We start from the raw sequence: 26,128 nt of genomic DNA on the forward strand, positions 1-26,128 counted from the left end.
TTCTCCCTATGTCTGGCTGAGGAGGAGGAGCGAGAGAGGTTAGCCATCCACCTGCCTGCTTCTTCTCTCTTCTTTCCCTAAGGGTATTAAGCAAGCTAAAGGTCTGCCTGTCATCTATAGTAGCTGTAAGGATTCCGTAAAATTGCCCGTGTCCTATGGCTATATGTAGTCCCTTCTGGTTGTAGAAGGAATCACATCTCTATTACCGATAACTACGGGAGCTAGCAACTGTGCACACAGCTGTTTGACTTCTCATTTGGGAAGAGTATTTCATGTTTATTTTTTTAGTATTGAAAGATGCCCTTTCTGACCAGCCTGGATAAACTTCTTTCAGTGTACAAGGCTAAGAAAATGTTAAGATTTATGTTAAAGCAAAAGCTTCAGTAGTCTGGTAAAAATATGCACATACTATTAGCAAAGAAAAAAGCACAATAAGCTTTTCTCAAATTTTAATCACTTAAAAGATGCTTCCTTTAAAACCACAGCATAATTTACATTGCAGGGACCTGTGGAAGTGATCTTCTCCAACCCCTGCTCAAAGCAGGACCAAATTGGGTTATGTCACTCAAGGCCTATTCTAATCTAGCTTTCATTATTCCTAAAGATCAATATTACACAATGTCCCTGGGCAACTGTTCCAGTGTTTGACAACACCTGTGGTGAAATTACTTTTTCCTATGTAGAAGGAGATTTTAGTAAGATGTAATAAGAGGTTATTACAGCTTGTGTGTATCTCATGTTCTACCACCTCGTACCTACCCCTTTTTCATATCCTCCCATTAGGTGGCTGATGCCAGCTGTAAGTTCCCACCCCGCAGCCTGCTCTTCTTCAAAATGAAAAAAAACCAGTGTGTTAGGCTCTCCCGAGTAAGAGCTTTAATTTCAAGGTAAACTCACAGTTGACAATAGTGTTCGGTGCCTTGAGCTAGATTACCTTTTTCTTTTTTCTTTTTTTTCCCCTTCCATATTGCTCCTTTCATCAGTTTTTCTGCTACATACACATACATTTTGGTGCTTTTCAAGTAGTTTGCTGCTTTTCTTGTATCAAGTGCTTGCTCTAGACTCATATTTCATCCTTACCCTGCCCAAATCTTTCCTCTCTTGTTTTTGCCTTTTTTTGCTTCACGCAACCCATTCCCTGGCAGTCCTCCCATATATAATTAGCTAGTAATTGCTTTAGCTCTGCCTCTTTTAACTAAAAAATCCCTTACTCAACTGATTTCCTATCAACAGTTCAGCAGGAAAGCGTTCTTAGTCACTTCATTTATTTTATCTCAGTTGATTTGATGCTTTCTTTTACAACTCAAAATCCACACTTTTCTCTCCTTATGTGTCTTTTATTTTCCAATGTCTCTTCCCCACCCAAGCAGCTGTAGCAATAATGAAACTAGATCAACCCAGGGCGCTATTGCTTCACCATGACTTGCTTCTACCTCTGTCTGATCCCATCTCTCTCAGAATAGGATGCAAGATGCACAGTAACAGCCTGGCCCAGTGAGAATTTGCTTCCTATCACCATGAGCTAGTCATAGACTTATTTCTGGGTGAGGGAAAAAAGCAGTGTTTTATCTAAAAAATACTGAATGTTTTCTTTTCTGGTGTGTCTTCTGCATGCTAATTATGCTGTCTATCTTGCTTTATGACAGATGTAATGTCTAAATGTCTACATCATATTTCTACAGTATTATCAGTTTTATTATTATCAGTATTAACTCCTTTCCATCATCCTGCCCTCTGAGTACCAAACTCCATTCCTTGTTTGGAGTCATTCTCATTTGAGGCCCTCTGTAGCTCTGCACATCCAGTTTTCCCTAGGCCGCAAATTCAGCTATGTCCATTCATCCTTCCCACTTTGACTCCAATGCCAGCTTTGACACTCTTCATTTTCAATACTCTCTCATCTAGTATTTATTCTTGCTGCCCCACAGTACACCTGGGAGCACAACTCCCATATAAGAAACAGATCACTTGTCTCAGTAAAGAAGAGAGCAATTTTATGCTTTTCTAAATGTCTTCCTGTGTCCCACTTCAGTTCCAAATCATATCTGTGTACAAAAAGTCAGTTTCATCTTTATGACATTCCCTAAAACCACTACTAGGAGTACATAAAGCTCTGTTGAAGTTCCCAATTACTCTTCTTGGTCCTTCTCCCCTTGCTGCATTTTGTTTAGTTCTCAGAATATTTCCTCTCCAACCTTACTGTCCAAGTGAGCTTTCCAATGCATTTTTCTCTTTCTTAACTTCTTTGGTTTTGGTCTGTCCTCTCCTGATTTTCATTTTCTTTACTCCTCTTCCCCCATGCCACTCTGTGATTCCAGCACTTTTCTCTGCTGGTTTTGATATTTGTTATAGAAGTCTGTCAGAAACTGCTCCTCTGGCCTCCCGGGTGGAACTTGTCTCCAGTGAGCAGTCAGGCAAACACAGGCAACGCAGGGGCGAGTGTTGTAGCTGAGGAAAACTGGGTCAATGTCTGAGATGAGCTGTGCCCAGCTGAACTACTGTGGCATTCTGACACTGTGCCAAGATATGAAAAACAACTGAGACAAGCTGAAGGAAAAGCGCTTGCGCACTCTGAACTCTGCCTTCTCCGTTCATAGTAGCCTTGACTTGATGGGAAGTGGCAGCTTGCTCTGCCCCCTGAGGTGCTAGCTCTGCAACCCTCTGTCCTTGCATTGGATATTGTGAATCAATGAGAGCTAGATCTGTGTTTTCTTGGAAAGTCCTGGTGCCTGGGGGGTGATAAGTCGTACTGTCGCTGATGACAAGGCCTTCAGTGGCTTGGCTGGTGTTGGTGTTTTGTGTGAAGTTGTTCTGCAAGCACACAGTGGAGGTGTTTCAGGAGAAGCTGCTCTTGTTCAGGCTTTCTCTGGGTCTTTCTCCTGAAGTGGTAATGTTCACTAAGGCAAAACATGTGAGTTCTAGTGGTGGTGGACTTGCTTCAGCTTGGATATTTGCTGTAACTATCTCCAGTGAGCACAACAGTCATCTGCAGATGTTGTAAGACCAGAGCAAGTGGCCCTGATGCCATGATCTGCAGTAAGAAGGGAATGTAAGGTAAGATCCTTCAGAAACAAATGAGAGATGGATTCTGTCTGTGTGTGTAAAGACGGCCCTAGGCTCACTGTGGCTGCTTGAATAAAGGGAAGTGGCTTTTGCCTATTTAAATTGCCAGGGAATTTTTTTCTCTTTCCTCCTGACTTGACCTGACTATTTATAGTGACTGGACTGAGGCAATGCCAGGAAAAACTCCATGTCATGGGAACAATTACTATTGCTATCTGTGGGCTAAGGTCCTGAGTGCTGTGAGCTAGCCTATCTTAGACAATTTTGAAAAGAGAGAAAGGTGCTCATGAATATAAACGTGTCTGTGACTGGATGCAGAGGCAGGGTTTAGATGGAAGCAGAAAGTTTGTGATAGCTGCAGTGCCTGCTCTTGGAGGCCATTCTTGAGCTTCTTTTAGCTGGAGGCCGGTTATAGTGTCTACTGTATTCAGTCCAGCCTTTTTGGCCAAAACTGCAGTTGTAAAGTATAAGTAACAACAAATTTTAAGTCATAGTATTTTTTTATAGCTATATATTCATTAGGAAGGTGAGAGAGATGTGAATCATACTTAATTACTGTAAATCAGCTTTGCTTGCAATATGCTGTATGATTTCATTTTGCTGTTTTTCTTCTGGAAATAGAAATACCCAGGGGCAGAACGAGAGTTTCAAAGCATGATCATTTCTCTCTATCTGCCATCCCTCCTGGAAATAACAGCGTGAGATTATAGGTTTATGTAGTAATTATTTTTTCACTAGACAATAAAAAAATAGTCACTGTGGAGAGATCGTTCCTCCTAAATTGCTCAGTATTCCACTCCATAGTTCTTCAGCTGCCATTTCTGCAATGCGAGTGGAACCAGGAAGGGGAATCCTCTTTCTTATTGCTTTTTTTTTACACTTTTCTCTATCTTGTTCAAAGTCTTTTCTCAGATTCCTCCCTCAGAGGGAACCTGACAATCCTATTCTCATTTCACTTCTGAACATCTGAAATGAGATGTAGCCTAGTGTCAAGAACTTTCCATTCATTATTCCCTGTCCACCTACAATCACAAATGTGGTGAATGATCTGGCAGTGAGGCAGCCAAGGCCACAGGGTTCTATCCACACATTTTAATTGGCATGTGTTTAAGGAAAATCACAGAATAGCTGAACTTGGAAGAGATCTCTAGAGCACACCTTAACCCCTCCCTGCCCAAGCAGAGTCACCTCTAGCAGGTTGCCCAGGAATAGGTCCAGGCTAATTTTGAATTTCCCCAAGAAGGGAGACTGTACAACCCCTCTGGGTAACCTGCTCCAGTGCTCAGTCACCCTCATGGTAAAAAGTGTTTCCATGTGTTCAGAGAGACATGCATCTGAATTATACAGTTTGTGTAAATATTTAGTCACCTGATCTGGTATGAGGAAGAAGGTCTTCCTTGCTTCAGCCTTCCCCCAGGTCTGCAGGACCTGGTGTTCCTAAAGGCCAGTCTTACTGGTAAAGACTGATGTGAAGAAGATATCCTGTGTCACCAGGACCCCCATGCCACCCAGCAGTAGGCCCACCTTTTCTCTGGTCTTCCTTTAGCCACTTCTGTACCTAGAGAAACCCTTCTGGCTTTTGACCTCGGTAGCCAGATGTGATTCCAGGTAGGCTTTGGCTTTCCTAGCCGTGTGTCCACATGTTTGGACAGTGCCTCTCTGTTCTTCCCAGGCTACCTGTCCATGCTTCCATGCTTCTGTATCCTTCCTTTTTTGTGTTTGAGTTTAGCTAGGAACTCCTTGTTCAAACATGCAGGCCTCCTGGCGTTTTTTGCCTGAATTCCTGCTTGTTGGGATGATTTGCTTTTGCACGTGGAAGAGTTAACCCATGCATATGAACTAGCTTTTTTGGACCCACTCTTTCCTCATAGACCTTCTGGGACTCCTCCAGATCACCAAGGGATGATCATCTGCTCTCCCAGAGTTCAACATGTTGAGCTCACTTTTTGCTTTACTCACTGACCTCAGGATCTTGAACTCCACCATCTCATGGTCAGTGAAGACCAGACTGCCTTCAGCCTTCATATCAGCAATGAGCCCTTCCTTGTTTGTGAGCATAAGGTCCAGGGAGCACCTCTCTCATTGCCTCCTCTATTCCTTGGGTCAGGAAGTAGTTGCTGATGTGTTCCAAAACTTCCTGGATCACTTATGCCCTGCTGTGTTCCTCCTCCAGCAGATATTAGGGTGGTTGAAGTCCCCCTTGGGGATCAATGCCTCTGAATGGGAGGCTAATTCCAGCTGTCAGCTCTCAGCTCCATTCAGTTTTTCACAAGTAAGCATCTAAAGCCCTCTGAGACATGCTGGTGTAGCCAAGACATAAATCTCCTCCAGACTACCAGATAAGACATTACTAAAATTTGTGGGGTTTTGGTGAAACAGCTACAATGAAGTTTTATTTGTTCAGTTTACTGAGCTGTAGTGGAGTGCTTACTATAGAAGAGCCTATGTGTCTGCTTCACACTCTGCTGAAGTTGAATACAGGACAAGGGAGCGTTGGGTGTGGAGACATTGGAAATGTGTACATTGTCTGATACTTTGCTCTAAATGGTACCTGTATCACCAAATCACTTCAGAAACAGGCCAGGTTCCTTCTTAAATGTGGTTAGGCCTTTTTTTTTTCCTTCTTTTTTGTCTGCTGCTCATACTGGAAGTTTTTCTCAGAAGCCTGCTACTGTAGTTCGTGTATTCTTGTAACCTGTAATTTACTGTAAAGTCACCTGTTTTCAGGTTGTCATATCTCTTCAGCATAAATAAACAATTCCTCATTCACTGACTTTTACAGTTCCAGAACTTCATTCAAAAATAGATGCTGCCTCAATGAGTAAGAGAGCTCATAGGTAGCAAGAAATCACCTAAGTGTGACAGCACACTGGGCAGTTCTAGGGAGACAGCAATAACATACCTTTGCACATAGTTCATGCATATAATGTCAAGCACAGTGCATAGTTGATGAAATTAGATTTTGTGAAGCAAATAAGAAAGAACAGATGTAGGTGTTTGATCTCTAGTATTTGTTATACATACCTATTCCAAAGTGCTGTCTCTATAGTAGTGTACTGTGTCAGTGATACGAGGATATACTCATATCATGAGGATAACATTGTTATCCATTAGCTGACACCATATCCTTGTTGTTTTCTTTCTCTGTGTGTTGCTTGGTTGGTTTTTATAAGCAGCTTTTGAATGCTTATGGCCACTTGAAGTGACTGCCCATAGCACTGATGAAATCTTGCACAGCCTTTTAAGCAACAGACTTGTTCTACCTTATATAAACTGACTTTCTTTACTGAGATAGTAGTGCTACATGTTTGTTCCTTTACATAAAACCTACAACATTGCACTTTTGCTTACTATCTTTGTCTAACTCATCAATAGTGAGCCATCCCTGCAGACCTCATCCCTGCATACCCAGGCTCAAGAGCAAGTTGCTGGTAGACTTCAAAGAACTGTGTAAAAATAAATATTTGTTTATTTCTAACACAATGTGTTTATTTTTAAATAAATTCTATTTACTAAATACCAGGCAAATTCACGGCTTTGCTGGCTTTTCATATGATTTGCAATTGGGCTAAATATGAATCTACCTGAATTCTCTTAGCGCTGCCCTTGTAGAGTAAATGTGGTTTTGCACTGCAGGGGTAAGGTCCGTGTCCTCTACAGATTTCCTTCTAGCATCACATAGATGACAGATATTACCATTACCTATTCATTTTTACTACTGTGACCAGCAGCAAGGTTGTTGTCCCACTTGATATCAGGCTGTAGTACTGAATGAAAGAAAAGAAACCTTCTACAGTGTCTACCTTGACAAGTGGAATGAATGTGCCATTAGTTCTAAGCCTTGAAAAAAGCTTGAGAAGGAGTTCAATGCAAGAAAAAACAGATAAGATAAAATTACTTGTAAGAAAAAAAATTCACATTCAGTTCAGCATTCTCAAATTTGAAATAAATAAAGATCCCTGAAAGTGGTAAATTTTGGTTGAATGATGCTGCAGTGAGTTGAATGAGAACTTCCAATTCATAGTACTCATAGTTTCAGTACAGGTGCATTTACCAATTAGTGTGAAAAATTATATTCTATGTTCGTGGCTGTTAGCAGAGTCTTAAACTGAGGGAAAGGGGTATAATTCATAAAGTGGACAAAATCTTACTTATTTTTTTTGTTTATCGGAACATATGGACATATCTTTCCATATAAGAATTATTTGATTTTCTGCCGGATACAGGCCTGAAGGCAAAGGCAGTTGCTCTTTTCTTACCATCATGCATCATATGAAAAAATTCCAGTCTCTTCTTCCCTTTTCCTTTCCATATAGCAATGCATCACACACCAAATTTTGTCAGTTTTTGAGTGCTGGGAAGAACCAGTGTTCTCCTATTTAATAGCTATCATTCAGAGTTATTGAAGTCCCTTTTACAGTCTGACCTGTTTCAGGACTTACCACTCTTATCACTGTACATATGGAGGTTGCTCTGCAGCCAAGAAGAATTTTGAGAGAGAAGATGAAGTAATATGCTGAAGAAGAGGTATAAAGCTGATGGGACTCCACAGATGTTATGGGCTGTTATGTCTGGACTGTGCCCGTAACTGCAAAGGGAATTGAACACATATGATCCTACTTTCATATAACACCTGTATACAATATTCTTCTCTGACATGTTTTTTTTTTTTCAGATAATTTCTTGCTATCCACAATCCTTGGGAATATTCTGCTTCTGGTAACCACTAGAGCAGTTTGCTCTCTTGAGGGTGTCCTTTGTGTGTTTTGACATCAAATGCTCAGCTGAGGTCTATCTGAAAGTGTCCCATTCCTTGTAAATGCTCTTTATTGTGAAGTTAACTAGCCAAATGTCAGTCTGAAAATGAACTTTCACCTAGCTTATTAGTCCATAAAATCTAAAAGAGCTGGATCTATTTATAGATCTATGTATAGATCTATTTATAGAAAATCAACTTTAGAAAACTTGCATAAAACCTAGATAAAATGGTAAAAACTGTATCCTAGCACATCAGTGTAAGCTCCCAGCACCTCCTATTAGGTAATTCAGCATAGCATCTTTGCCAAACCTAGAGTGTACCATACTCCCATATTGTTATGTTATTATTTTTATATTTTCTTTCTCTGTAGGATGGATTTCCATCCTTGTTTCAGCTTGTTGCATATACATGTTTCTATGCATTTGCAGATAAAATTTGACTAATTAAGATGCTTTTATCCATTACTGGGAAGTTTTCAGACCTACAGGAAAACAGTAGGACTGCCAATCTTAGTGTCTGCCCTTTGTTTTGATGTAAAATCCGCCATGGTAGTGTATATTAGTTTAAGCAATTATTATAGGTGTGTTGGGTGGGGGAAAGTGGGTGTGGGTAATACATGTAACTGTATGATATTTCCAGACAATCACATGACTGTGCTCTTTGGCTTCTCCAATTTTAAAGGTCTTTGAATGAGTAATGAGAAGACAATTATTTCAGATGGCCAAAGCTGTCTCTGGACTGGATCTCTTTCATCTGCCAGTGAATCAGTTCAAGCACTTATATGGAATAAACTGGTTTGAAATTGCAGCTTGAATAATACGTGCTCCATAAAGCATCAAAACCAGTAGTAGCTACTCTATGTAATGACTTCTACCTGCAGAAGCAGCAGAAGTTAAATGTAATAAAATTGCAATGTTTCTGAAATCTGAATTAATGATTCTCCTGCTTTTGTCTCTCTCATTTTCCTCCTCTTAGCCTGTCCACTTGGTTTCTTTAAAGTGTCTGTGGGAGATGACCCCTGCCATCTATGCCCTGCCCACAGCCACGCTCCACTGCCAGGTTCCCGTGAATGTGTGTGTCAGAACCGCTATTATCGATCTGCTTCAGACAATTCTGATGCTCCCTGCACTGGTAAGTATTTGGACAAAGTATTTGAAAGCAAGAAGGGCAGTTAGTGAGAGAGGATGTGCCCAGATGATTCAGGGGAGTTGCAATTCACCTCTCCTCAAGACCTCTGGAATAATCCAAAACTTCTCATTGCTCCTGCAGTTTACTACAGGGTATATCCACTCACTGCATGTAGATGACAAAGCAGAAGTGTTCGTACATGCTTTTTACAATGCTGATACATTGGTGAAACTGTGTTTTGAGAATACTGGAGTGTTGCAATACTAGATTTCAGAAATTAAAAAATGTCAAATTGTAGATGACTCATGCAATCAAATAAGTCCATTGCAAGTATGCATAAGGTACAGCTTTTCATGATAAAATGGCATACTAATTTCTCATGAAATGCTAAACTCATTTCATACACGAGGTATTCATTGAAGGAGTTAACCAATATTTTCTTCCCTGTTTCATTCAAAGTGTGAAGACCATATTAACTGCACAAAATTCAAATTCTGTGAATTTTATTTATAGAAATATAGATTGTTTTTCCATTAGCTTCTCAGTGGCTCTCATCAATTATGACATTTTTCAGTCATTTATTAATAGGTCAAGAAAGAACAAGTAGATGCAGAAAATTAAATAAAGGTACCTATCAACACTCAAAAATATAGCTTAAATAATGTATCAAGCATCACCCTTGAACTTTGTAGAAGTGACAGAGAAACACTGTATGGCTCTAAAGTTAAATACTCAGAAATTAGGAAATGTGATTGTGGGTTTTTTTCTGTAATCCCTTGCTTCCTGTACTGCACAGAATCCACCTTCAGCAGCCAGCATCAAGCAGTCTGTAATTCGCAGGGATTATTTTTTCCTGGGCAGTTGTCTATCCTTTGGATTGACTGTGGTAAGAATGCTCAGGGGAAACTAGTGCATGATCATGCAATTAAATACTATACCACAGTGCAAATGTTGAGTGGGCCCAGTTAAGATCAAAAAAGAAAACATAATTCTGACATTTCTTGATGTACAAATACTTCATCTTTCAGTAATACATTATGTGACAGTCTTCTGTGTGCAATTTTCCAACATAATTTATATTTTTAACAACATGGGAAATATAGCTATTGGAAATACTCAAATGCTCCAGCAATGAACTAAATTGCAGCCAGAGAGATGTCCCCCAAAGACCTCATCCACTTGTACTAATAGAGGATGACATCCTTTACATTGTTCAGTGTTAGACAGGGCAAATGTTTTGCTTTTTCATCAATATTTCTTGACTACAGAGTAGTGGTGAGAAGGAGGATTCTTGGATTTCATTGCAGCCTTCAGAGGGAAATGTTCTGTAAATAATGTTTTCCTTGCCCCTCCCCGTCACTGAGCCTCTGTGTCCCTGCCCTTCCCCTCTTGCTTTGTGTCTGCACCCAGGTTTAGCAGTGCAATAATGCTGCCTATTTTACCTCTCTGGACTTTTCACATTTTAGCTGCAGTGTTCTGTCCCATTGTCATCCCCATACCTTCTTCTGACTCTCTGCATTTTCCTTCTTCTCTTCACTGTGATTGCAGGAGAAGTGTTGGATGCACAGAATAGGCAGTTTTTCAGCTGTCAGAGTTTACCCCCATTGCCATTGAGGAATGTGGCTGGCATCAGGAATAATCCCAGGGAAACTGTTGTCCAGTTCCTGTAATAGATGGAACAGGCTAACTGAAGTCTGAGAGAGTTCAGAGATATTAGGTGCCAAAGGAGAGATATATATTTACTAAACTTGTGTAAAATTTCAAAGGATTTACATTTCCCTAAACAATGTTCTTTTAGGGAAATGAAAAAGTCACACCCTTGAAACAAAGACTCCTGTTTATAATTTTATTTCTCTAAAATGTGATCATAAAGTTGTCCCTTTGTTTATGTGTGTGCTTGATGTAGCAAAGAATATGTTTTTCTTAGCCTTATTCAAAGAAACAACTAGAGAAGAGTAAGAAGGAGAATAAAAAGCAATTTGTTCTTCTGTTCTTTTCCCCTTGCTTTGTCTTCTCCCCTCCCCCACCTCTTTCCCATTCCTTCACGGGGTTTTGATCTTTCATTCTTTCTTCTAGGCATCCCCTCTGCTCCTCGTGACCTTAGCTATGAAATTGTTGGCTCCAACGTGCTCCTGACCTGGCGCCTCCCGAGGGACCTGGGTGGCCGCAAGGATGTTTTCTTCAATGTCATCTGCAAAGTGTGCCCAGCAGGGTCCTCAGGGCCGTGCGTGCGCTGTGGGGACAGTGTTCAGTTTGAACCGCGCCAAGTGGGCCTGACAGAAAGCCGCGTGCAAGTCTCCAACCTCCTGGCCCGTGTGCAGTACACCTTTGAGATCCAGGCTGTCAACTTGGTGACTGAATTGAGTTCAGAAGCACCTCACTATGCCACCATCAATGTTAGCACCAGCCAGTCAGGTGAGGAGACTCCTGTGTCTAAGTCCCAAAATTTCTACTTCTGCCTCTCACTTGCTTTGCTTTGTCTTTTTACTTGTGTGTTTTGCCCTTTCTTATTGTGCTCTGCTAGCTTCACAGTTTCACTTCTGCCCTTCTCATTCCTTCCTTCTCTCAATGGGCTTTCCATTCTTCCCTCTTGGCAGAAAAATGAGTATAGCAGCTGATGTGATTATTAAGGAAAAAGCTGCCCTGGAGAAGAAGCCAATGGGAGATGTAGCTCTGTACATCAGACAAAGAATGTTGTTTGATTGTGCAGGAGAAGGGATACTGCCACGGTTTGACAAGGATTTTGTGAGCATCAGCTTGCCAGAGCAGGTGTTAGTAGGCATTTCTTCATTTCTCTTCATCTTCTCTGTCTCCTACTCTTCTCCATTTCATCTTCTTATTCTTCAGTCAGACTTTCTAGCATTTTTCACCTGTTCACATTTCTTTTTTGTCTTTGTGTTTTGAGGTACTCTAGTTTTCCATTCTCTCTTGTTTCTGTATACCACCTTTCATTCTCCTCATTTCAGTCATACTCTACTGCACTTTAACAAGAAGTATTGATTGTTTCATCAAATCCATCCACTTTTGCCTTTCTGCATATCAAAATAAGGAGGTGGAAAATTGATAAGTACTGTCTAAAGATGAAGGTACAGTTAAAATTTACAGAGAAGTGCTGTATGACAAGAAAGAATGTATACAATGATATTTTCTCATCACCTAAATGTACACGTTCCTGGGATGGCATGTGTTAATAGTGTGTGGTCCGGTGGGTCATAAAAGAATCTGAAAACTACAGTTTTACAATACCTAGAGAACCATTAAATGGAGTTTTGACAAAAAATCCAGAAGCAGAATCACCATTCCTGTTTTATTGAAATTGCTCTGTGCTCTTCTGCAGTGCATGTATTTTTTTCTCCCTTGTTCTTGCCTTTTCAACTTTCCTGTTCTGATACGTGGTCTTGGAATACTATTCTCCTGTTAATAAGAAACTTTTTTTTGTTTTGCTTTTTGCATGGTAGAAATATCAAAATGTGTTGTACAGTTATATTCAAAGATGTTGTGATCCTTGTAACTAGGAACTAAACCATGGGGATGACTAAACCAAGCTACTAATGACTTGTGTGGGCAGTCAGAGTCTGTAAATACCATCTACAGGGACTGGAGCTGGAGAGAGCTACATATGTACAGGCATAGAGTTCTGCTAAATGTCAACATTAAGTGACTGGGCATATGTTGTTTTTTACAGGAATGTATAAGCTAATATGGAGAGGAATTGTACACAGCTTGTTTAAGAGGATATAATGAGGAGTAATGTGATGAGGAGGAGAAAGAGGGGGAACATTTTGAACTGAGTGACAGAAAATGTCTGCAAACATTTAGAGTTGTTTAAATGTTAAACTGAAACAAATCCCAAATGAGATTCCAGAGTGTCATGTGGAAACCCCTGCAAAACAAGGGTTTTGATAAATCTCAAGAGAAGTGCTGTGATACCAGATATGGCATCATGATCTTGGTTAAATCACATCTTATAATTTCTGCTTCCATGATATAGAAAGAAAGGGAATATATATACACCCCAAGTAATTTCCTACTGTTTGGGGATGCCAGGGGATTGACAACATCTGTTTCTTCCCTTTGAAGTGTTACCTGACACTGAGTAGCAGAGCATCTATAGGATGCCTGGTCCCCTTAAGAGGCTGGCTGCAAGTGGGTGATCAGTTTTTGTTTACAGTAAAATGTGGCTGGGTAATTTGTATGGTAATTCCAGGCAGTTCCTTTGGCTTTTCCTGGAGACAGGTGGGTGTTCTATTAACATCCTACAGAATTCCCTTTCTTCATACTTCTCATCTCAACCGTCTTCATCTATATCAGAGATAATTTAATTGAGCATCTACTTCCTTCTCCTTCCTGGAATCACCAAACCTATACTCTTCTTTTTCTTCTGTTTGATTTTTCTGACCACTCCTATTCCTCCAGTTATCTCTCGGTGTCTCTGGGTGTCTTGGGTATGTGGGTGTTTCTAAGTTACCTCTCTTTTGTGCTGAAGCAGTTTCAAGGGAGACCAACTTTCTTAAACAGCCATGTGTACTGAGTGGCTTCTTTTTTGTGTTTGGTTGCAGGGTTTTTTTCCTTCCTCTTTCTCAGGATTGTTAGGAGTGAGCTTGAGATGAGCTGCCCTTGATTTGTGGTGACAGCTCATACTAACAAGGCCCTGCTTCCTCCATCACGTGGACTGTCTCAACCATACCCCTTCCTTTTGATCCCTTCAGCAGCTTTTCACTTTAGCAATGCTTGTGGTTGTTGTGTTATTATAACAATTATTATGATTCCTATTATTGTTATATAAGCAGAGATGGAAATTTCAGGACCTTACATGCAGAAAGAAACCAAAAAGGTACAGCAAAGCATGAAGGGTGCCAAAAAAAGCAAACTGGAGAAAGATATGGTTTCAGAATAAAGGGCCATAGCAAAAATTTTCTCTCCATTGAATTAAAGATGATGAAAAAAAGACCCTCCAATCCTTGCAGTTTCTGAATATGCTGCTTACTCATACATCAGTCAGAGTTCTCTTGCTTCTTCCATTGCTGATCCAAGAAATATACCTGCCCCCCTAGAGGTATCTTAGGCAATATTCTGTGCTGGAACATATATACTTTTTCTTTTCCCATGATACCTATTCACGCTTCATCTTTGTCTCCAAAACTGTTTGTCTAAGAGTTTTTTACCCCTCAGAGTCTTCAGGCCCTTCTTCAAAGTGCAATGGGATCTTTTGGTTACACAATCACATTTTCTGTGGCAGACTGATTATGGTGTTCCTATTCTTCAGTGACTATGTGTCTGGAATCAGAATAAGAAGGGCTGGCACTGAAAAATGTCCTTTACTATAATAAGACAACCTTAACCTGAAACCTGTTTGGATAGTAATAAGAAAACCTGTTTGGACATGCAAGTATGATCTACTAATTACCAGAAGAACTGTAAGGAGATGAGACAAGAGACAGGAATTGCTTTCAGCTCAGGTTTGAAGTGCTGAGGGTGAATACCTGAAGAAGTGTCAGGATATGTAGAAAAATGTTGGAAGGATGTTCTAAATAGCAGGAACTACATGAGGAAAGGGTATTATGTAATTCTAATGAAGTTACACTTCTTCACAGGTGGGAACCTGACACAAAGAATGCAAAGAACTTAAACTCCAATCACATTATTAAAAAAAAAAGACTACAATTTTATTCATTATTCTAATATCTTCAAGTGTACTTATCAGGGTAAACAAATATCTGTTCTAATGTCTCAGGACAGAAGTCAGGTTTTCATTTAAAGGACTGCAAAGAAACTTTCTCTGTGCACAGCTTTAACTATCTGTCCATTTTTTTTCTTGCTCCTTGCACTGAAGCATGTAGTAATGTCTGTTGCCAGAGACATGCTACTGAACTTATTCATTCAGGCAGTTGTTACATTACTAGAAAGAAGAGGAAAAGAGAAAGACAGCAGAGACTCAAATGTTGGAGCAAATCAATACAGACTTTTAAAAGCAAGTGGACTGCTTTTTAACTGAATTGAGAGATTATGAGAGCTAATGGAGGTGTGTGAGGGTAAAGATTGTTTGACCAGGTTGCCTTGTACCTGTGAAAAGAAATGTAGCAGCCTTTTGCATCAGTTGGAATCAGAGCAGTGGGACCTGGCCATACCAAAAATCTTAGCACTGCAGAAATGAGTGCTAAGACAGTCTGAAGGTTTGTGTAAGAGGCTGAATGAGGACAAGGACAGTTATGGGAAGTGCCAGAAAATTTAAGAGGACCTGAAAGAAGATTTTCAGGTGACATGGTATGAGAAGAGGAAAAGAATTTTATGCCAAGTGTGATTATGAGATTATGAAGGGAAGTGGATGAATTACTGGAAGATGTTTGCTTTTCCAAAGAGAGCCAAAGGAATATAGTAGACTTAGTTGGCAAGAGCAGAGACACAGGCAAGGTATTTTCTTGTTCAAAACAAGAAAGGAATAAGAAGAGAGCTGTCAAAACACATACTGTGTTTTGCCAGGCTAAAACCAGCAGGTAAAGCAAGTGGAATGTAAGTGCTCATTGTCCTCTGAACGAACTACATTGTTCTTCAAAGTAATAAGCTATTTGCTTAGTTATGATATAATTGCTAACCCTCAGCATTCACCAAAGGTCCCTAAGAATTTAACTTTTTCATTTTCTGTCCACATAGAACGACAAAAATACTCTTTTAAGGTTTAATTTTCCCCTTAGTGACATTAATGACATTTGTCAACTTAGCCATCTTCAGCAGATTTGCCCAGCTATGACTGGGAATGAATAACAATTTCTGTGGTCACTCCACAAAAAGAAGCTATTCCAGTTTCTCTCTTTACTATGCCTGATCTCTGCAGCATGAGCAGAGAAAAAATGTGCTTGTTTTCACAATTCAGGTGTTAGCCACTGTTTGAGTGAAGACAGAAACCTTTTGAGCAAGAATAAATAGAAGGTACAAAGTAAAACATGGCACCTTTTGTCCTAAAGGATTTTTTTCCTCTTTATTAAATATGAATGGAATGCATACATAAAAAGTATTAACAATAGAGATAAGAGAAGTGAAAGTAACTAATTAGCCCTTCTAAAGCACTCTTCCTCCATAGGAAGTAAAGTACAGGGTTACGACAGAAGACAATCCAAGATACTTTTAAAGTATTTTCAGGTATTTAGAGAAAGGGTCAGAGCTAAAATGAAATGTGTACAAAAGACATAGGACATTTTCAAAATAAAGATAAGATAATAAACACATAAAGAAGGGAGTTTCCATGTTGTATTCAGATTGATCTTCCTTGAAGATGATATGTGGGAAGCTGTGTGGAACAAAGCTAGGATCTTCATGTCATTTGCTTAGAATATGAGGAAAATAGGATACCTGAAGCGGTAACAAAGGAGAAACAAGAATGTGAAAGTGGTAGATTTGGGGCTACTGTTAGAGAATATAGAGGCATATTAGAGAACATTAGAGGCATAGCTGAGGTTGATCAAACTGTGCACTTGCAGAAGATTATGGGGTGAGAAGGAAGGGGAAGAAGATGCATAACTACCTGGAAAGAATCAGAAAATGGACAAGCTTGGAAGAGACCTCTGGAGAACATATTCTGCAACCGCTCTGCTTATCAGGGTCACCTCAAGCAAATTGCCCATGACCACATCCAGAACACTTTTGAAATATCACCAAGGTTGGAGAGTCAACAACAACTCTGGTTTGCCTGATCCATTGCTCTGTCACTTCCTTCCACTGGTCTGGGCTCAGTTGTTCAGGAAGTTTTCAAATAACCTCACTGTCTGCTTATCCAGCCCACACTTCATCAAGTTTGGGTTATCTGTAAGGACACTATGGGAGACAGTTCTTAAAGCCCATACTGTATTCTCCATGAGGATATCATGGGAAACAGTGTGGAAGGCCTTCCTAATATCAAGAAAGTCACTATCCACTGCTCTCCCCTCCTCTACCAAGCCAGAAATTTCATCCTAGAAGGTTGATCAAGCCTGAGTTTCCTTCTGAGAATCCATGCTGGCTGCTCACAATTACTTTCTTGTCCTTTGTGTGCCCAGAAAGGTATCCAGGATTAGTTGTTCCATCTTCCCAGGGGCGAAGGTAAGGATTAGCTGCCTCCTTCTTCCCTTTGTTGAGAAGAGGAATGACATTTGTTTTCCACTAGTCCTCAGGCGCCTGTCACAGTCACCATGATGATTCAGAGATTATCAAGAGTGGCCTCAAAATGACATCAGCCAGCTCCCCGATGGATGTATCTGACCGGGACCCATGAAATTATACAGTTTGTGTAAATATTTAGTCACCTGATCTGGTATGAGGAAGAAGGTCTTCCTTGCTTCAGCCTTCCCCCAGGTCTGCAGGACCTGGCGTTCCTAAAGGCCAGTCTTGCTGGTAAAGACTGATGTGAAGAAGATATCCTGTGTCACCAGGACCCCCATGCCACCCAGCAGTAGGCCCACCTTTTCTCTGGTCTTCCTTTAGCCACTTCTGTACCTAGAGAAACCCTTCTGGCTTTTGACCTCGGTAGCCAGATGTGATTCCAGGTAGGCTTTGGCTTTCCTAGCCGTGTGTCCACATGTTTGGACAGTGCCTCTCTGTTCTTCCCAGGCTACCTGTCCATGCTTCCATGCTTCTGTATCCTTCCTTTTTTGTGTTTGAGTTTAGCTAGGAACTCCTTGTTCAAACATGCAGGCCTCCTGGCATTTTTTGCCTGAATTCCTGCTTGTTGGGATGATTTGCTTTTGCACGTGGAAGAGGTAACCCATGCATATGAACTAGCTTTTTTGGACCCACTCTTTCCTCCCTGACCTTATGCTGTGGGACTTCTCCGTGCAGGGGTCACATCTGCTCTCCTGAAGTATCTGCATGGAATATGGACTGAATGTCACGTGCCAGAGATGTTCGTCGTCTACTGAGAATGGCACTTGGCTGTGCTCTACATGAGTAGGGATCTCCATGTACTGTTACAAGAGTCTGCACTTCCTTCACCTTCCTTCCTTACCTACTCTGTTGATTGAGATAAGATTTTAGTCTTGCAGGCATGTGTTGCTGGTCTAAGCAGGTACCACAGCCGAGGACATCACCTTTATTAGAAAACAACTGAAACTTGTCAAACATTAGTAACTCAGGGAATGTAGCATTTTCAAGGTACTCAAACTATCTTAAATCCACTATATCCACTGATACCAGGAAAAAATTTGTCCCACAATGTAGAAGAGTTGCAACTGACAACTCACAGAATATAGAACCTGGGAGTTGAATTTAATTGGTGTTTGGACTGCTTTACAGCTTTAACTAGATCTATATGTGAAAGAAATTTCCATACATTTGCTATTTTATAAATAGTATACAAAAAGCATTGCTTTTTCAGTCTTAATTAGAAGTCTGATCTCACAGCATGTTTTTTTGTCTCAGTAAATAGGATAGAGTAGAGTAGAATAGAATAGAATAGAATAGAATAGAATAGAAATAATAGAATAGTTGGAAGTCACCTACAATGATCATTTAATACAACTGCCCACACTGGATTGAATCAGGCCCTGTGATTTCAGCTGTCATTAGACAGGGACCTAACATGTCAATGTGTATAAACTCCATGTGAAAAGAACAAAATGAATAAAAGTGACAAATCGACATAGAACTGGACACAGTTGTGTACACAAAACAAAGCTTTGAAAGCAAGGTTATGTTATAAACATTTTTATAGTTGGCATGCATACAAAGGAAAATACTCATCTAGCACTTCTGTGGCAGCACAGGTAGGGTAGTTTGAATGTCTATAGATATAAAGCCTTGAAATTTGTATTTCTTATTGTATTAACACTGGGACAGTAACTTTATAATACACTTCTGACAGGAAATAGGTACTTAGTCCACCAACAATTATGTTCACATCTCACATCACCTTAGTATTAATATTCACATCACGTTAGTATAAAATTTTTCAATGGAGAAATCTTGATCATCTCTTTTACTTGAAGTGATGGGAGAGCTCCCTGGCCAGTGTTTTGTAATTTTTGTCCTTAAAAGGGAGGCACACGTATCAAAATCTGAACTCTGTCTCAGAGACGCAGATTAAAAACAACCTGCCTTGCCTTGATTCATATCTGATTTTATTTCTGAGAATTTTTACTGGCTTTTTCCTTAAGTGGTGTCTGCTTATTAGGTACATATCACTGAAATTAGTATTTTTTAATACAACAGACTACATTATCCTGGTCATCCCCACCACCACCATCTGATTACCCTGAGTGATGGACATACCTATACAGCAGGATGATTCTAGAAGGCTGTGGCACATGGTCAAAAGATACACTTGTGTGATTTTTTGTTATGTTTCCCAGTATGTCTAGTTCAACTAGTTATAACCTGCTTATGCATGCTGCCTGTCTGAGGGGAGTGCCATTTAACATCATTGCTCTGTTGCAGATTTTACTGTGCCTAAATGTACTATGCGCAGTGCCAGCTTGAGTCTCTTTACTGCTGGCAGAAGATAGCCTGTTGATGGGTAGCTGAAAATTCATAGCACGTATTCGTGTCAGAATGGATATGTTTTTTGCTAAAATGCAGGTCAAATGTTGCTAGTTGACTTTGATTATTTCTTCCAGGTAGGGGAAAAATTGGGGATCAGGAAGGAATGATAAGGACGGGAAGAATTAACTGTTGGAGGGCGTAAGGAGAGGAATTGAGGGGAGATTTAACTCTGCTCAATCTGCAAAATCTTCATCCAAAACTAGAAGGAAGTGGGCTCTTCCCTGACAGCGTAGCTGTGTATTTACATTTGCTCCTCTGCTGGTGTGTGCTTTATGTTAAGGGAGTTAAACTTTCTGTAACATTAAAATGTAGCAGAATCTGTCTTGATCGACTGTTAACTGACCAGTTACCTCAGGTGAACTAGTTGTGCAGTCTTGTTTGAAACACAAGCAATGGTAAAAAAATAAAAGGAGTAAGGAGAAGAGAAAGCATTTTATTGTTTATACTCTTACATTTTTGTTTCATTTACATTTTTAAATTAGTTCCCACTTGCCTGAGCTGCTTGAAGAACACTGAATTATGTTTTTCTGAATAATTTTATCTTGTTATTAAAAACATTTCTTTTATCTTTCTCACAATTAATGAGGGAAGAAAATGCTTTTCTGCAGGTTTTGCTCATTTACCAAATGTCTCTGCTTCATTCCTCACATCAAGGAAGTTTATGGTTTTTGTTTTGTAAAACCAGTGGAGTTAGGTGGCAGCTTTTCATTGGTATTCTTTTTCTGGAAAATTTAAACATTGCTGAAAATTTTGCATCCATTAGGAAAATGAGGATTCCCTAGCTGCTCTGCTTGAGATTTCTTGGCAACATGACATTTTTGCTTTCAGAGAGAAAGCAAAACTTGAGAAGAGCTTTGTGGACAGACAGCCGACAGGCTGAAAGATCCTCTTACAATTATCCTGGAATTTTTGCTTGAAAAACTCTTCCTAAGATGCAACTCACATTCTTTTAGCTTTTGCATGAAACTGGGGAGTATGCATGTGTGTGCACGTGGATTCATGGATGGTTTTGGTAGAAGTGAAATTCCATTCTCCAGGAAGCTTCACATGCAAGTGGCTTTAACAGGCATTCATCTCCCTTCCTACTCTGAGGACATTTTTTTGAAGAGCTAACTACTTAGGAGAGGACCTGCCATTAAATAGGTGTTCTGAACCTCTGGTGTCTTCAGAACATATGAGTGGTGCCTCTAAGAAGATAAAAAAATGAAAAGTAAAACTACTCCAGGTAGTCCCTTGTATTGTTTCTCATTGTAATCTAATCTTGGTTCCATTAACAGTATTTGAAATTGTTACTCATATTATCTTCAAGATAGAATTGTGTTTCCTGCCTACTGATTTAATGAGTTCCAGGTTAGAGAGAATTAATGGCAATTACACAACTCTCAAAGTCTTGAACTGAACTTGAGACTTTGAGAATAACGAATCAAAAGTTTTCTAAAATTGGTAGACGAAAGTTCTTGTTTGCTTTCTGATTCAGATTCATGCTTTTAAATCCCTCATTTATGTTTGTTATGTCCAGACCCTTGCTTTCTACATAAAGGGAAGTTGACATTTTCCCCCAGTAATTAATATCGTTCCTTGGCTGTAAGTGCTTAATATCGTAATGTAATCAAGGGAGCTAACAACTTCATCTAGGTAGTATTCCAGGCTGGTGTGTTTACCAAGAGAAAGAACACTGGCAAACTATTTAAGAACAGACAGAAAAAACTGTATGTGACGTTTCTACACATGGCACACTTAACAGTGACCTTGAGGTGGTGGTCTCAGGCAGCAGTGATAGTTAGAAGCCCATTCAGACTGGACTTCTGTATTCCTATGCCCCCCAGAAGGACTGAGAGTCTCAAATACAGTAAAAGTTTTGACATCTAGGCAACAGTCCTGGCGGAGATTGGTCTGAGATCCAGGAGCTGGTCTGAACACAAGGCTGCATACCAAGCTATGAAAATGAAGTGCTTTCATTCTCTGGGGTCTGCAACTGAACTGAGACATGCTCCAAAGTCTGTTCCTTAATGTGGCAGTGGTCTCATCTGCCTCTGTCTTCTGGTTTGCAGCAATGATCTGATAGTGAAAGGCCTCCGTTGCTCCAGTAGACCATACTTGATTTTTTCCCCCAGGCAAAGAATCTGGGGGAGAAGCAGAAGGGAGGTAGTGTGCCCTGCTTCTGTTCTGACCACTATCACATTCTTTGTCCAAGTGTGATCTTAAAACAAGGCAATGGCACTGAACATCTTCTCAGCTTGATGTAAAAATTGCGAGTTTGAAGATTACATTCCAGCTACAATACAGATAATTTAGCTCCTGTGCATGATCAGTTGGATGTGGATTTCTTCATTTTCTTTCTGTCCGTGTTGTCAATGACTGTATCTCCCAGCAGAGTAGTATTGTGCCAGATTTCTTCTGGTTATTCTACAAAGCACTTCATAATGCAAATTATGGGAAATTAAAGGAAAAGCTGACCTAACTTATTAATTCATCATAATGAATATTCAATCATAGTTCACTGTTAAGCTTGTCCCTTTGCAATCTCTCCTTTCTCTCTTTTATTTCAGTCCCCTCTGCAGTCCCTATGATGCATCAGGTGAGTCGTACTACCAATAGCATCACACTGTCATGGCCTCAGCCAGACCAGCCCAATGGAGTAATCCTGGATTACCAGCTACGCTACTTTGATAAGGTGAGTAGAAAGTGATACCGTGCTGATTGTTCTATAGAGAACAGAGAAATCTTCTGTCTGGGAGATGCACCCCTGGATCAGAATGAACAAGGTGGAGGAAAGAACAGAGGAGGAAAGAACAAACTGTAGCAGAATTATTACTAGAAGTAATACATGCTTCATCTGACATCAGTCCATGTGCATTTCCCAACTTGGAAACATCTATGGACATTCCAAATTAAAACAAATAGAAGACACTTGCTTAAGCTTAAAAACTGTGGCTAACAATAAGTTTAGCACCAGCTGACACAGGTAACAGCAGAAGGAACTCAATTTTCTAAATGTGTTTATTGGAATTGGACTGACTGCAAAAGTCTGTCATGTTTGTGAGGGAAGTCTTGTGTCCCCATTTATGCCTGGGCAGATGTCTCTAAGAAAATTTTTGAGGAGGAATGCACTTTTTCATTCACTAAGTGGTAAATACCAGTTACCTCTTTGTATGCTGGAATTGCAGGGTGGCAAATACAGAGTTGTCCTCCATTCACATGTTTTGTGACTCCTAATCTGTCTGATTTGAGGGGAAGAGGTATGTGGGGCTATTCAGACAAGCTCCCATTCCATATTCTTGATCTTTCACATAAATATTTTTGCAGGATTGTGCGGGGCTACTGTTTTTCTAGTGGTAAAAGGGACTGCTATTTGTGATGTCTAGCATCTTCCTGGATACAGCATTACACATGTTCTTACTCTGGATTCTCCTAGGAGAATACATGAGTTTGGAGTTTGTAGAAAGCAAATCACAGGACCAGGTAGTTTTCTCTCTCACTCTCGTTTAGATTGAAAGTCTTTAGCAGAGCCTAGGGAGTCTTTAGCAGAAACCCAGGCCTAAGGGAATGAAAAGCAGCAGTGAGGAATGAGTAGTGTGTGGGAAAGTAAGGTCTGGAATAGCAGCTGTGGTTGGGAGGCTCTGTAACAGGTTCAGAGAATATTGGGCTGATGTGGAAGCTATCATGCCTTGATGAGGAGAGCGAGCAGCGAGGGCAGAAGTTTCACATTCTTTTTTGGTCACTGACATTCACAGGCAGAAGATGAGGATAATTCATTCACCTTAACTAGTGAAACCAACATGGCCACCATATCAAGTCTGAGCCCAGGCAAGATCTATGCCTTCCAAGTACGAGCTAGAACAGCAGTGGGCTATGGCCCATACAGTGGGAAGATGTATTTCCAGACTTTAACAGGAGGTAAGTGCTACCATTTTGTAGTCAGATCTGTATACGATCACCTGTCACTTGTGTGTGTCCCTGAGTGTAGTAGCTTATCCTCTGGAGGACTGCTACCAGACACTCCTGCTCAACTTGTATTTCTGTATATCTTAATTTGCATATGCAGATTTGTTCACTCAAAGAAGCTTCATGCTATCAGAGTGTATTGTTTACACTACTGCCATACTCCCCAGTCCTGTTCCTTGTTGCCTCTGTACCTCTGACCAGCAGGAGCAGAGTATCTTTTTAGGGATCTCTTTAGGGAGATGTTGCAGTACGTAGCACTATACACTGCTGTAGTTTGACTTCCAGCTGGACATCTTACATGTGACACGGGATGTCTCGTGAGACATCTTACAGCTGAAAGCTCTGTGAAAGTCTTAAAGACAGGTGGGGCATAGGACACAAAGATAGATGGGGCATACGCATATATGAGGAAGCTTGCTTTCCAGCAGTATGGAATCAGTTTGTATGGATCAAAGGTACTCATATATGTCATATACAAGCTAAATTGATAGGGGACAGTGGGATCAAAGCTCAGGTGTAGAGCTAGCCTATACTTAAGTGGCTAGTTAGGTGTCAGTGGACCAGGGGATGGAAAAGTGGACTCAGGAGCACTGGTTTTTCAGAAGTAGGAAGGAAGGCGCTGGAGATGCACAGTGACTGGGAACCAAAGGGCTGGTAGGGATGGAATTACGGGTGAGACCCAGCTGAGTAGAAGGGAAACTCTGACAATTCCTGTCCTCTGCATCTGTGTGTGTGTATGCATGTGTCTTCCGTTCTAGGGGAACGTTCGGAGATGGTGCAGGACCGACTGCCGCTTATCGTGGGGTCAGCACTCGGTGGTCTAGCCTTCTTGGTAATTGCTGCCATTGCCATCCTTGCCATCATCTTCAAGAGGTGAATTCCTTGACCTGCTCATGTGCACTTCAGACAGTGGAACTTTCTTACCCCTGCAACATAACCCCGTCCCAAGGGAAACAGCCTGATCTACATTTATCCAGATGTCCTTGAGATGCCATTTTGTAATTAAGGAAAGATCTGCCCCATTATTCCTATCTGAGAAGCCTCTCTTTGGTAAACCACTCACATACTCAGCTGATATTTGGCTAGTTAGCAATATGAACACAAGGAAAGTATTTTAAAGCTGGTGCTCAAAAGGTATTTAAATGTATCACTGTAAAGAAGGGACTGTAAATTGCATTTTAGGCAAGCAAGTGGAGAATGAAACAATGTAGTGGAGAAGGAGTGGTGGAATAAGTATTCAGATCTATTTTTTTAGAGGGTGCTAAATATCCTGTCACCAAGAACCAAGGGCTCATTTGCTGAGGAGTAAAATCTATACAACCCCTATGGTTCCATGGAACACTAACTCATAAAATATAGGTTAAAGAAAACAGACACCACTTTCCATTTTGGAAAGAATAAAGGGCATATAAGTAATTGTAGAGATAATCGGTTATAGCAAAAATAGAAGGACAAATTTTAAAGAGAAAAAAGTAAGGGTTGCTGCTTTCGTAGAGATACAAAAGTAAACAATGGGGGTTTTGTTATTTGAAGAAAAGAAACAGTCATTACCTGCTCCTTGAATTTACTGAGGTTTGAACTTAATCCCCTAGATTGTCAGTAATGGATTCTGTATCTTTGCTCTACTGTGCCTCTTCACAAGAGGGACTTTTTAGCTTTTTCTGCTGACCTAAAAAATGTATAAACTACTTAACTTTAGAAATTGACATCTAGTTTTAATGATTTCTTTTTTGTTGTCTTCCCTTTTCCGCATTTGTTTTCTCCTTCTGTGTATACTCTCTTTTAATATTTTTCTTTCCAGAAAGAAAAAAATTATAAAATATTGTTATAATTGAATTGTTGCCTCCTTTTGTAGCTTTGAACTGTTAAAAATATCAATTCTTGTTACAGCTGGAAATGTGATATTTTGTGCACAACTCAATAAAGCATATATTTTTCTAAAAAAAATAAACTAAACCCAGAATAAGTTAATACTACCAAAACTGTGTTGGGGAAAGACATTAATGGGTATCTGTAAATATACATATAAGGAAATATCATAAAAAATTGATCCATTTATACTTAAAGGATAATGTACAGTTAATAGACAGTTGTTCAGAAGAAGCAGAGATACCAAATTTCTATTTTCAATTTGTCCTCTATAAGCAAAGTAAGTTTGAAGATGCAGGAAATGAGGAACACCACTTGAAATGAGTAGTTCTTTAAAAAGTTGAACATATGTAGAGTCAAATGCTATAACTTTAGCTTGTTTTTATAAAGTGTTGATACACATTTTTCAGGCAATATGCAATGTGAAACACCTATTTTAGCTAATTGTTTTGGGGTTTTTTTAAGATGGAAAACCACTAATATGTTAGATAATCCATAAAAAAACATTAAAGTAGACCTGACTTTCAGGTGCAACAGCAGAGTTAGAGCTCTTAGGTGTGTGCCCCCAGTAAAGCCAGTTTCTTTGCACGGCAGAACAGAATTTGAAGGTAGAATTGTCTGTGGTTTTGAAATTTTAGCAGAATTTTAAGAGATAAGCCTGACAAGTAAGAATAATACAGTTATCTGTTAGAATGACAGAATTAGCTATGTTCATAAGGAAAAATAACGTTTCATGATACTCTGTGTTCAGATGCTAGTTGAATCGGCAGCTAAAAGGTCTTGTGCTGAAACAGCAAAACATATGGGTTGACACAAATCCATGCATACAGCAGAGATACTGCAGGATAACACAGAGTT

At 40.0% G+C, this 26,128-nt stretch overlaps 1 protein-coding gene across 2 annotated transcripts in view; it reads left to right on the plus strand.

Annotated features, from left to right (window-relative positions):
- Positions 1–26,128, plus strand: part of LOC113988477 (ephrin type-B receptor 5) — a 69,413-nt gene that overhangs the window by 35,882 nt on the left and 7,403 nt on the right. For both annotated transcript variants that reach the window (XM_027722128.2, XM_027722127.2), the window contains exons 5-9: positions 8,798–8,953; positions 11,027–11,365; positions 22,006–22,130; positions 23,191–23,353; positions 24,160–24,274. In XM_027722128.2, the coding sequence (XP_027577929.1) occupies positions 8,798–8,953; positions 11,027–11,365; positions 22,006–22,130; positions 23,191–23,353; positions 24,160–24,274 (898 nt within the window). The remainder of the gene's footprint in view (positions 1–8,797; positions 8,954–11,026; positions 11,366–22,005; positions 22,131–23,190; positions 23,354–24,159; positions 24,275–26,128) is intronic.

This window comes from Pipra filicauda, unplaced genomic scaffold (genome assembly GCF_003945595.2).
Source record: "Pipra filicauda isolate LSUMZ 115617 unplaced genomic scaffold, ASM394559v2 scaffold234_size1211729_pilon, whole genome shotgun sequence".
NCBI lineage: Eukaryota > Metazoa > Chordata > Aves > Passeriformes > Pipridae > Pipra > Pipra filicauda.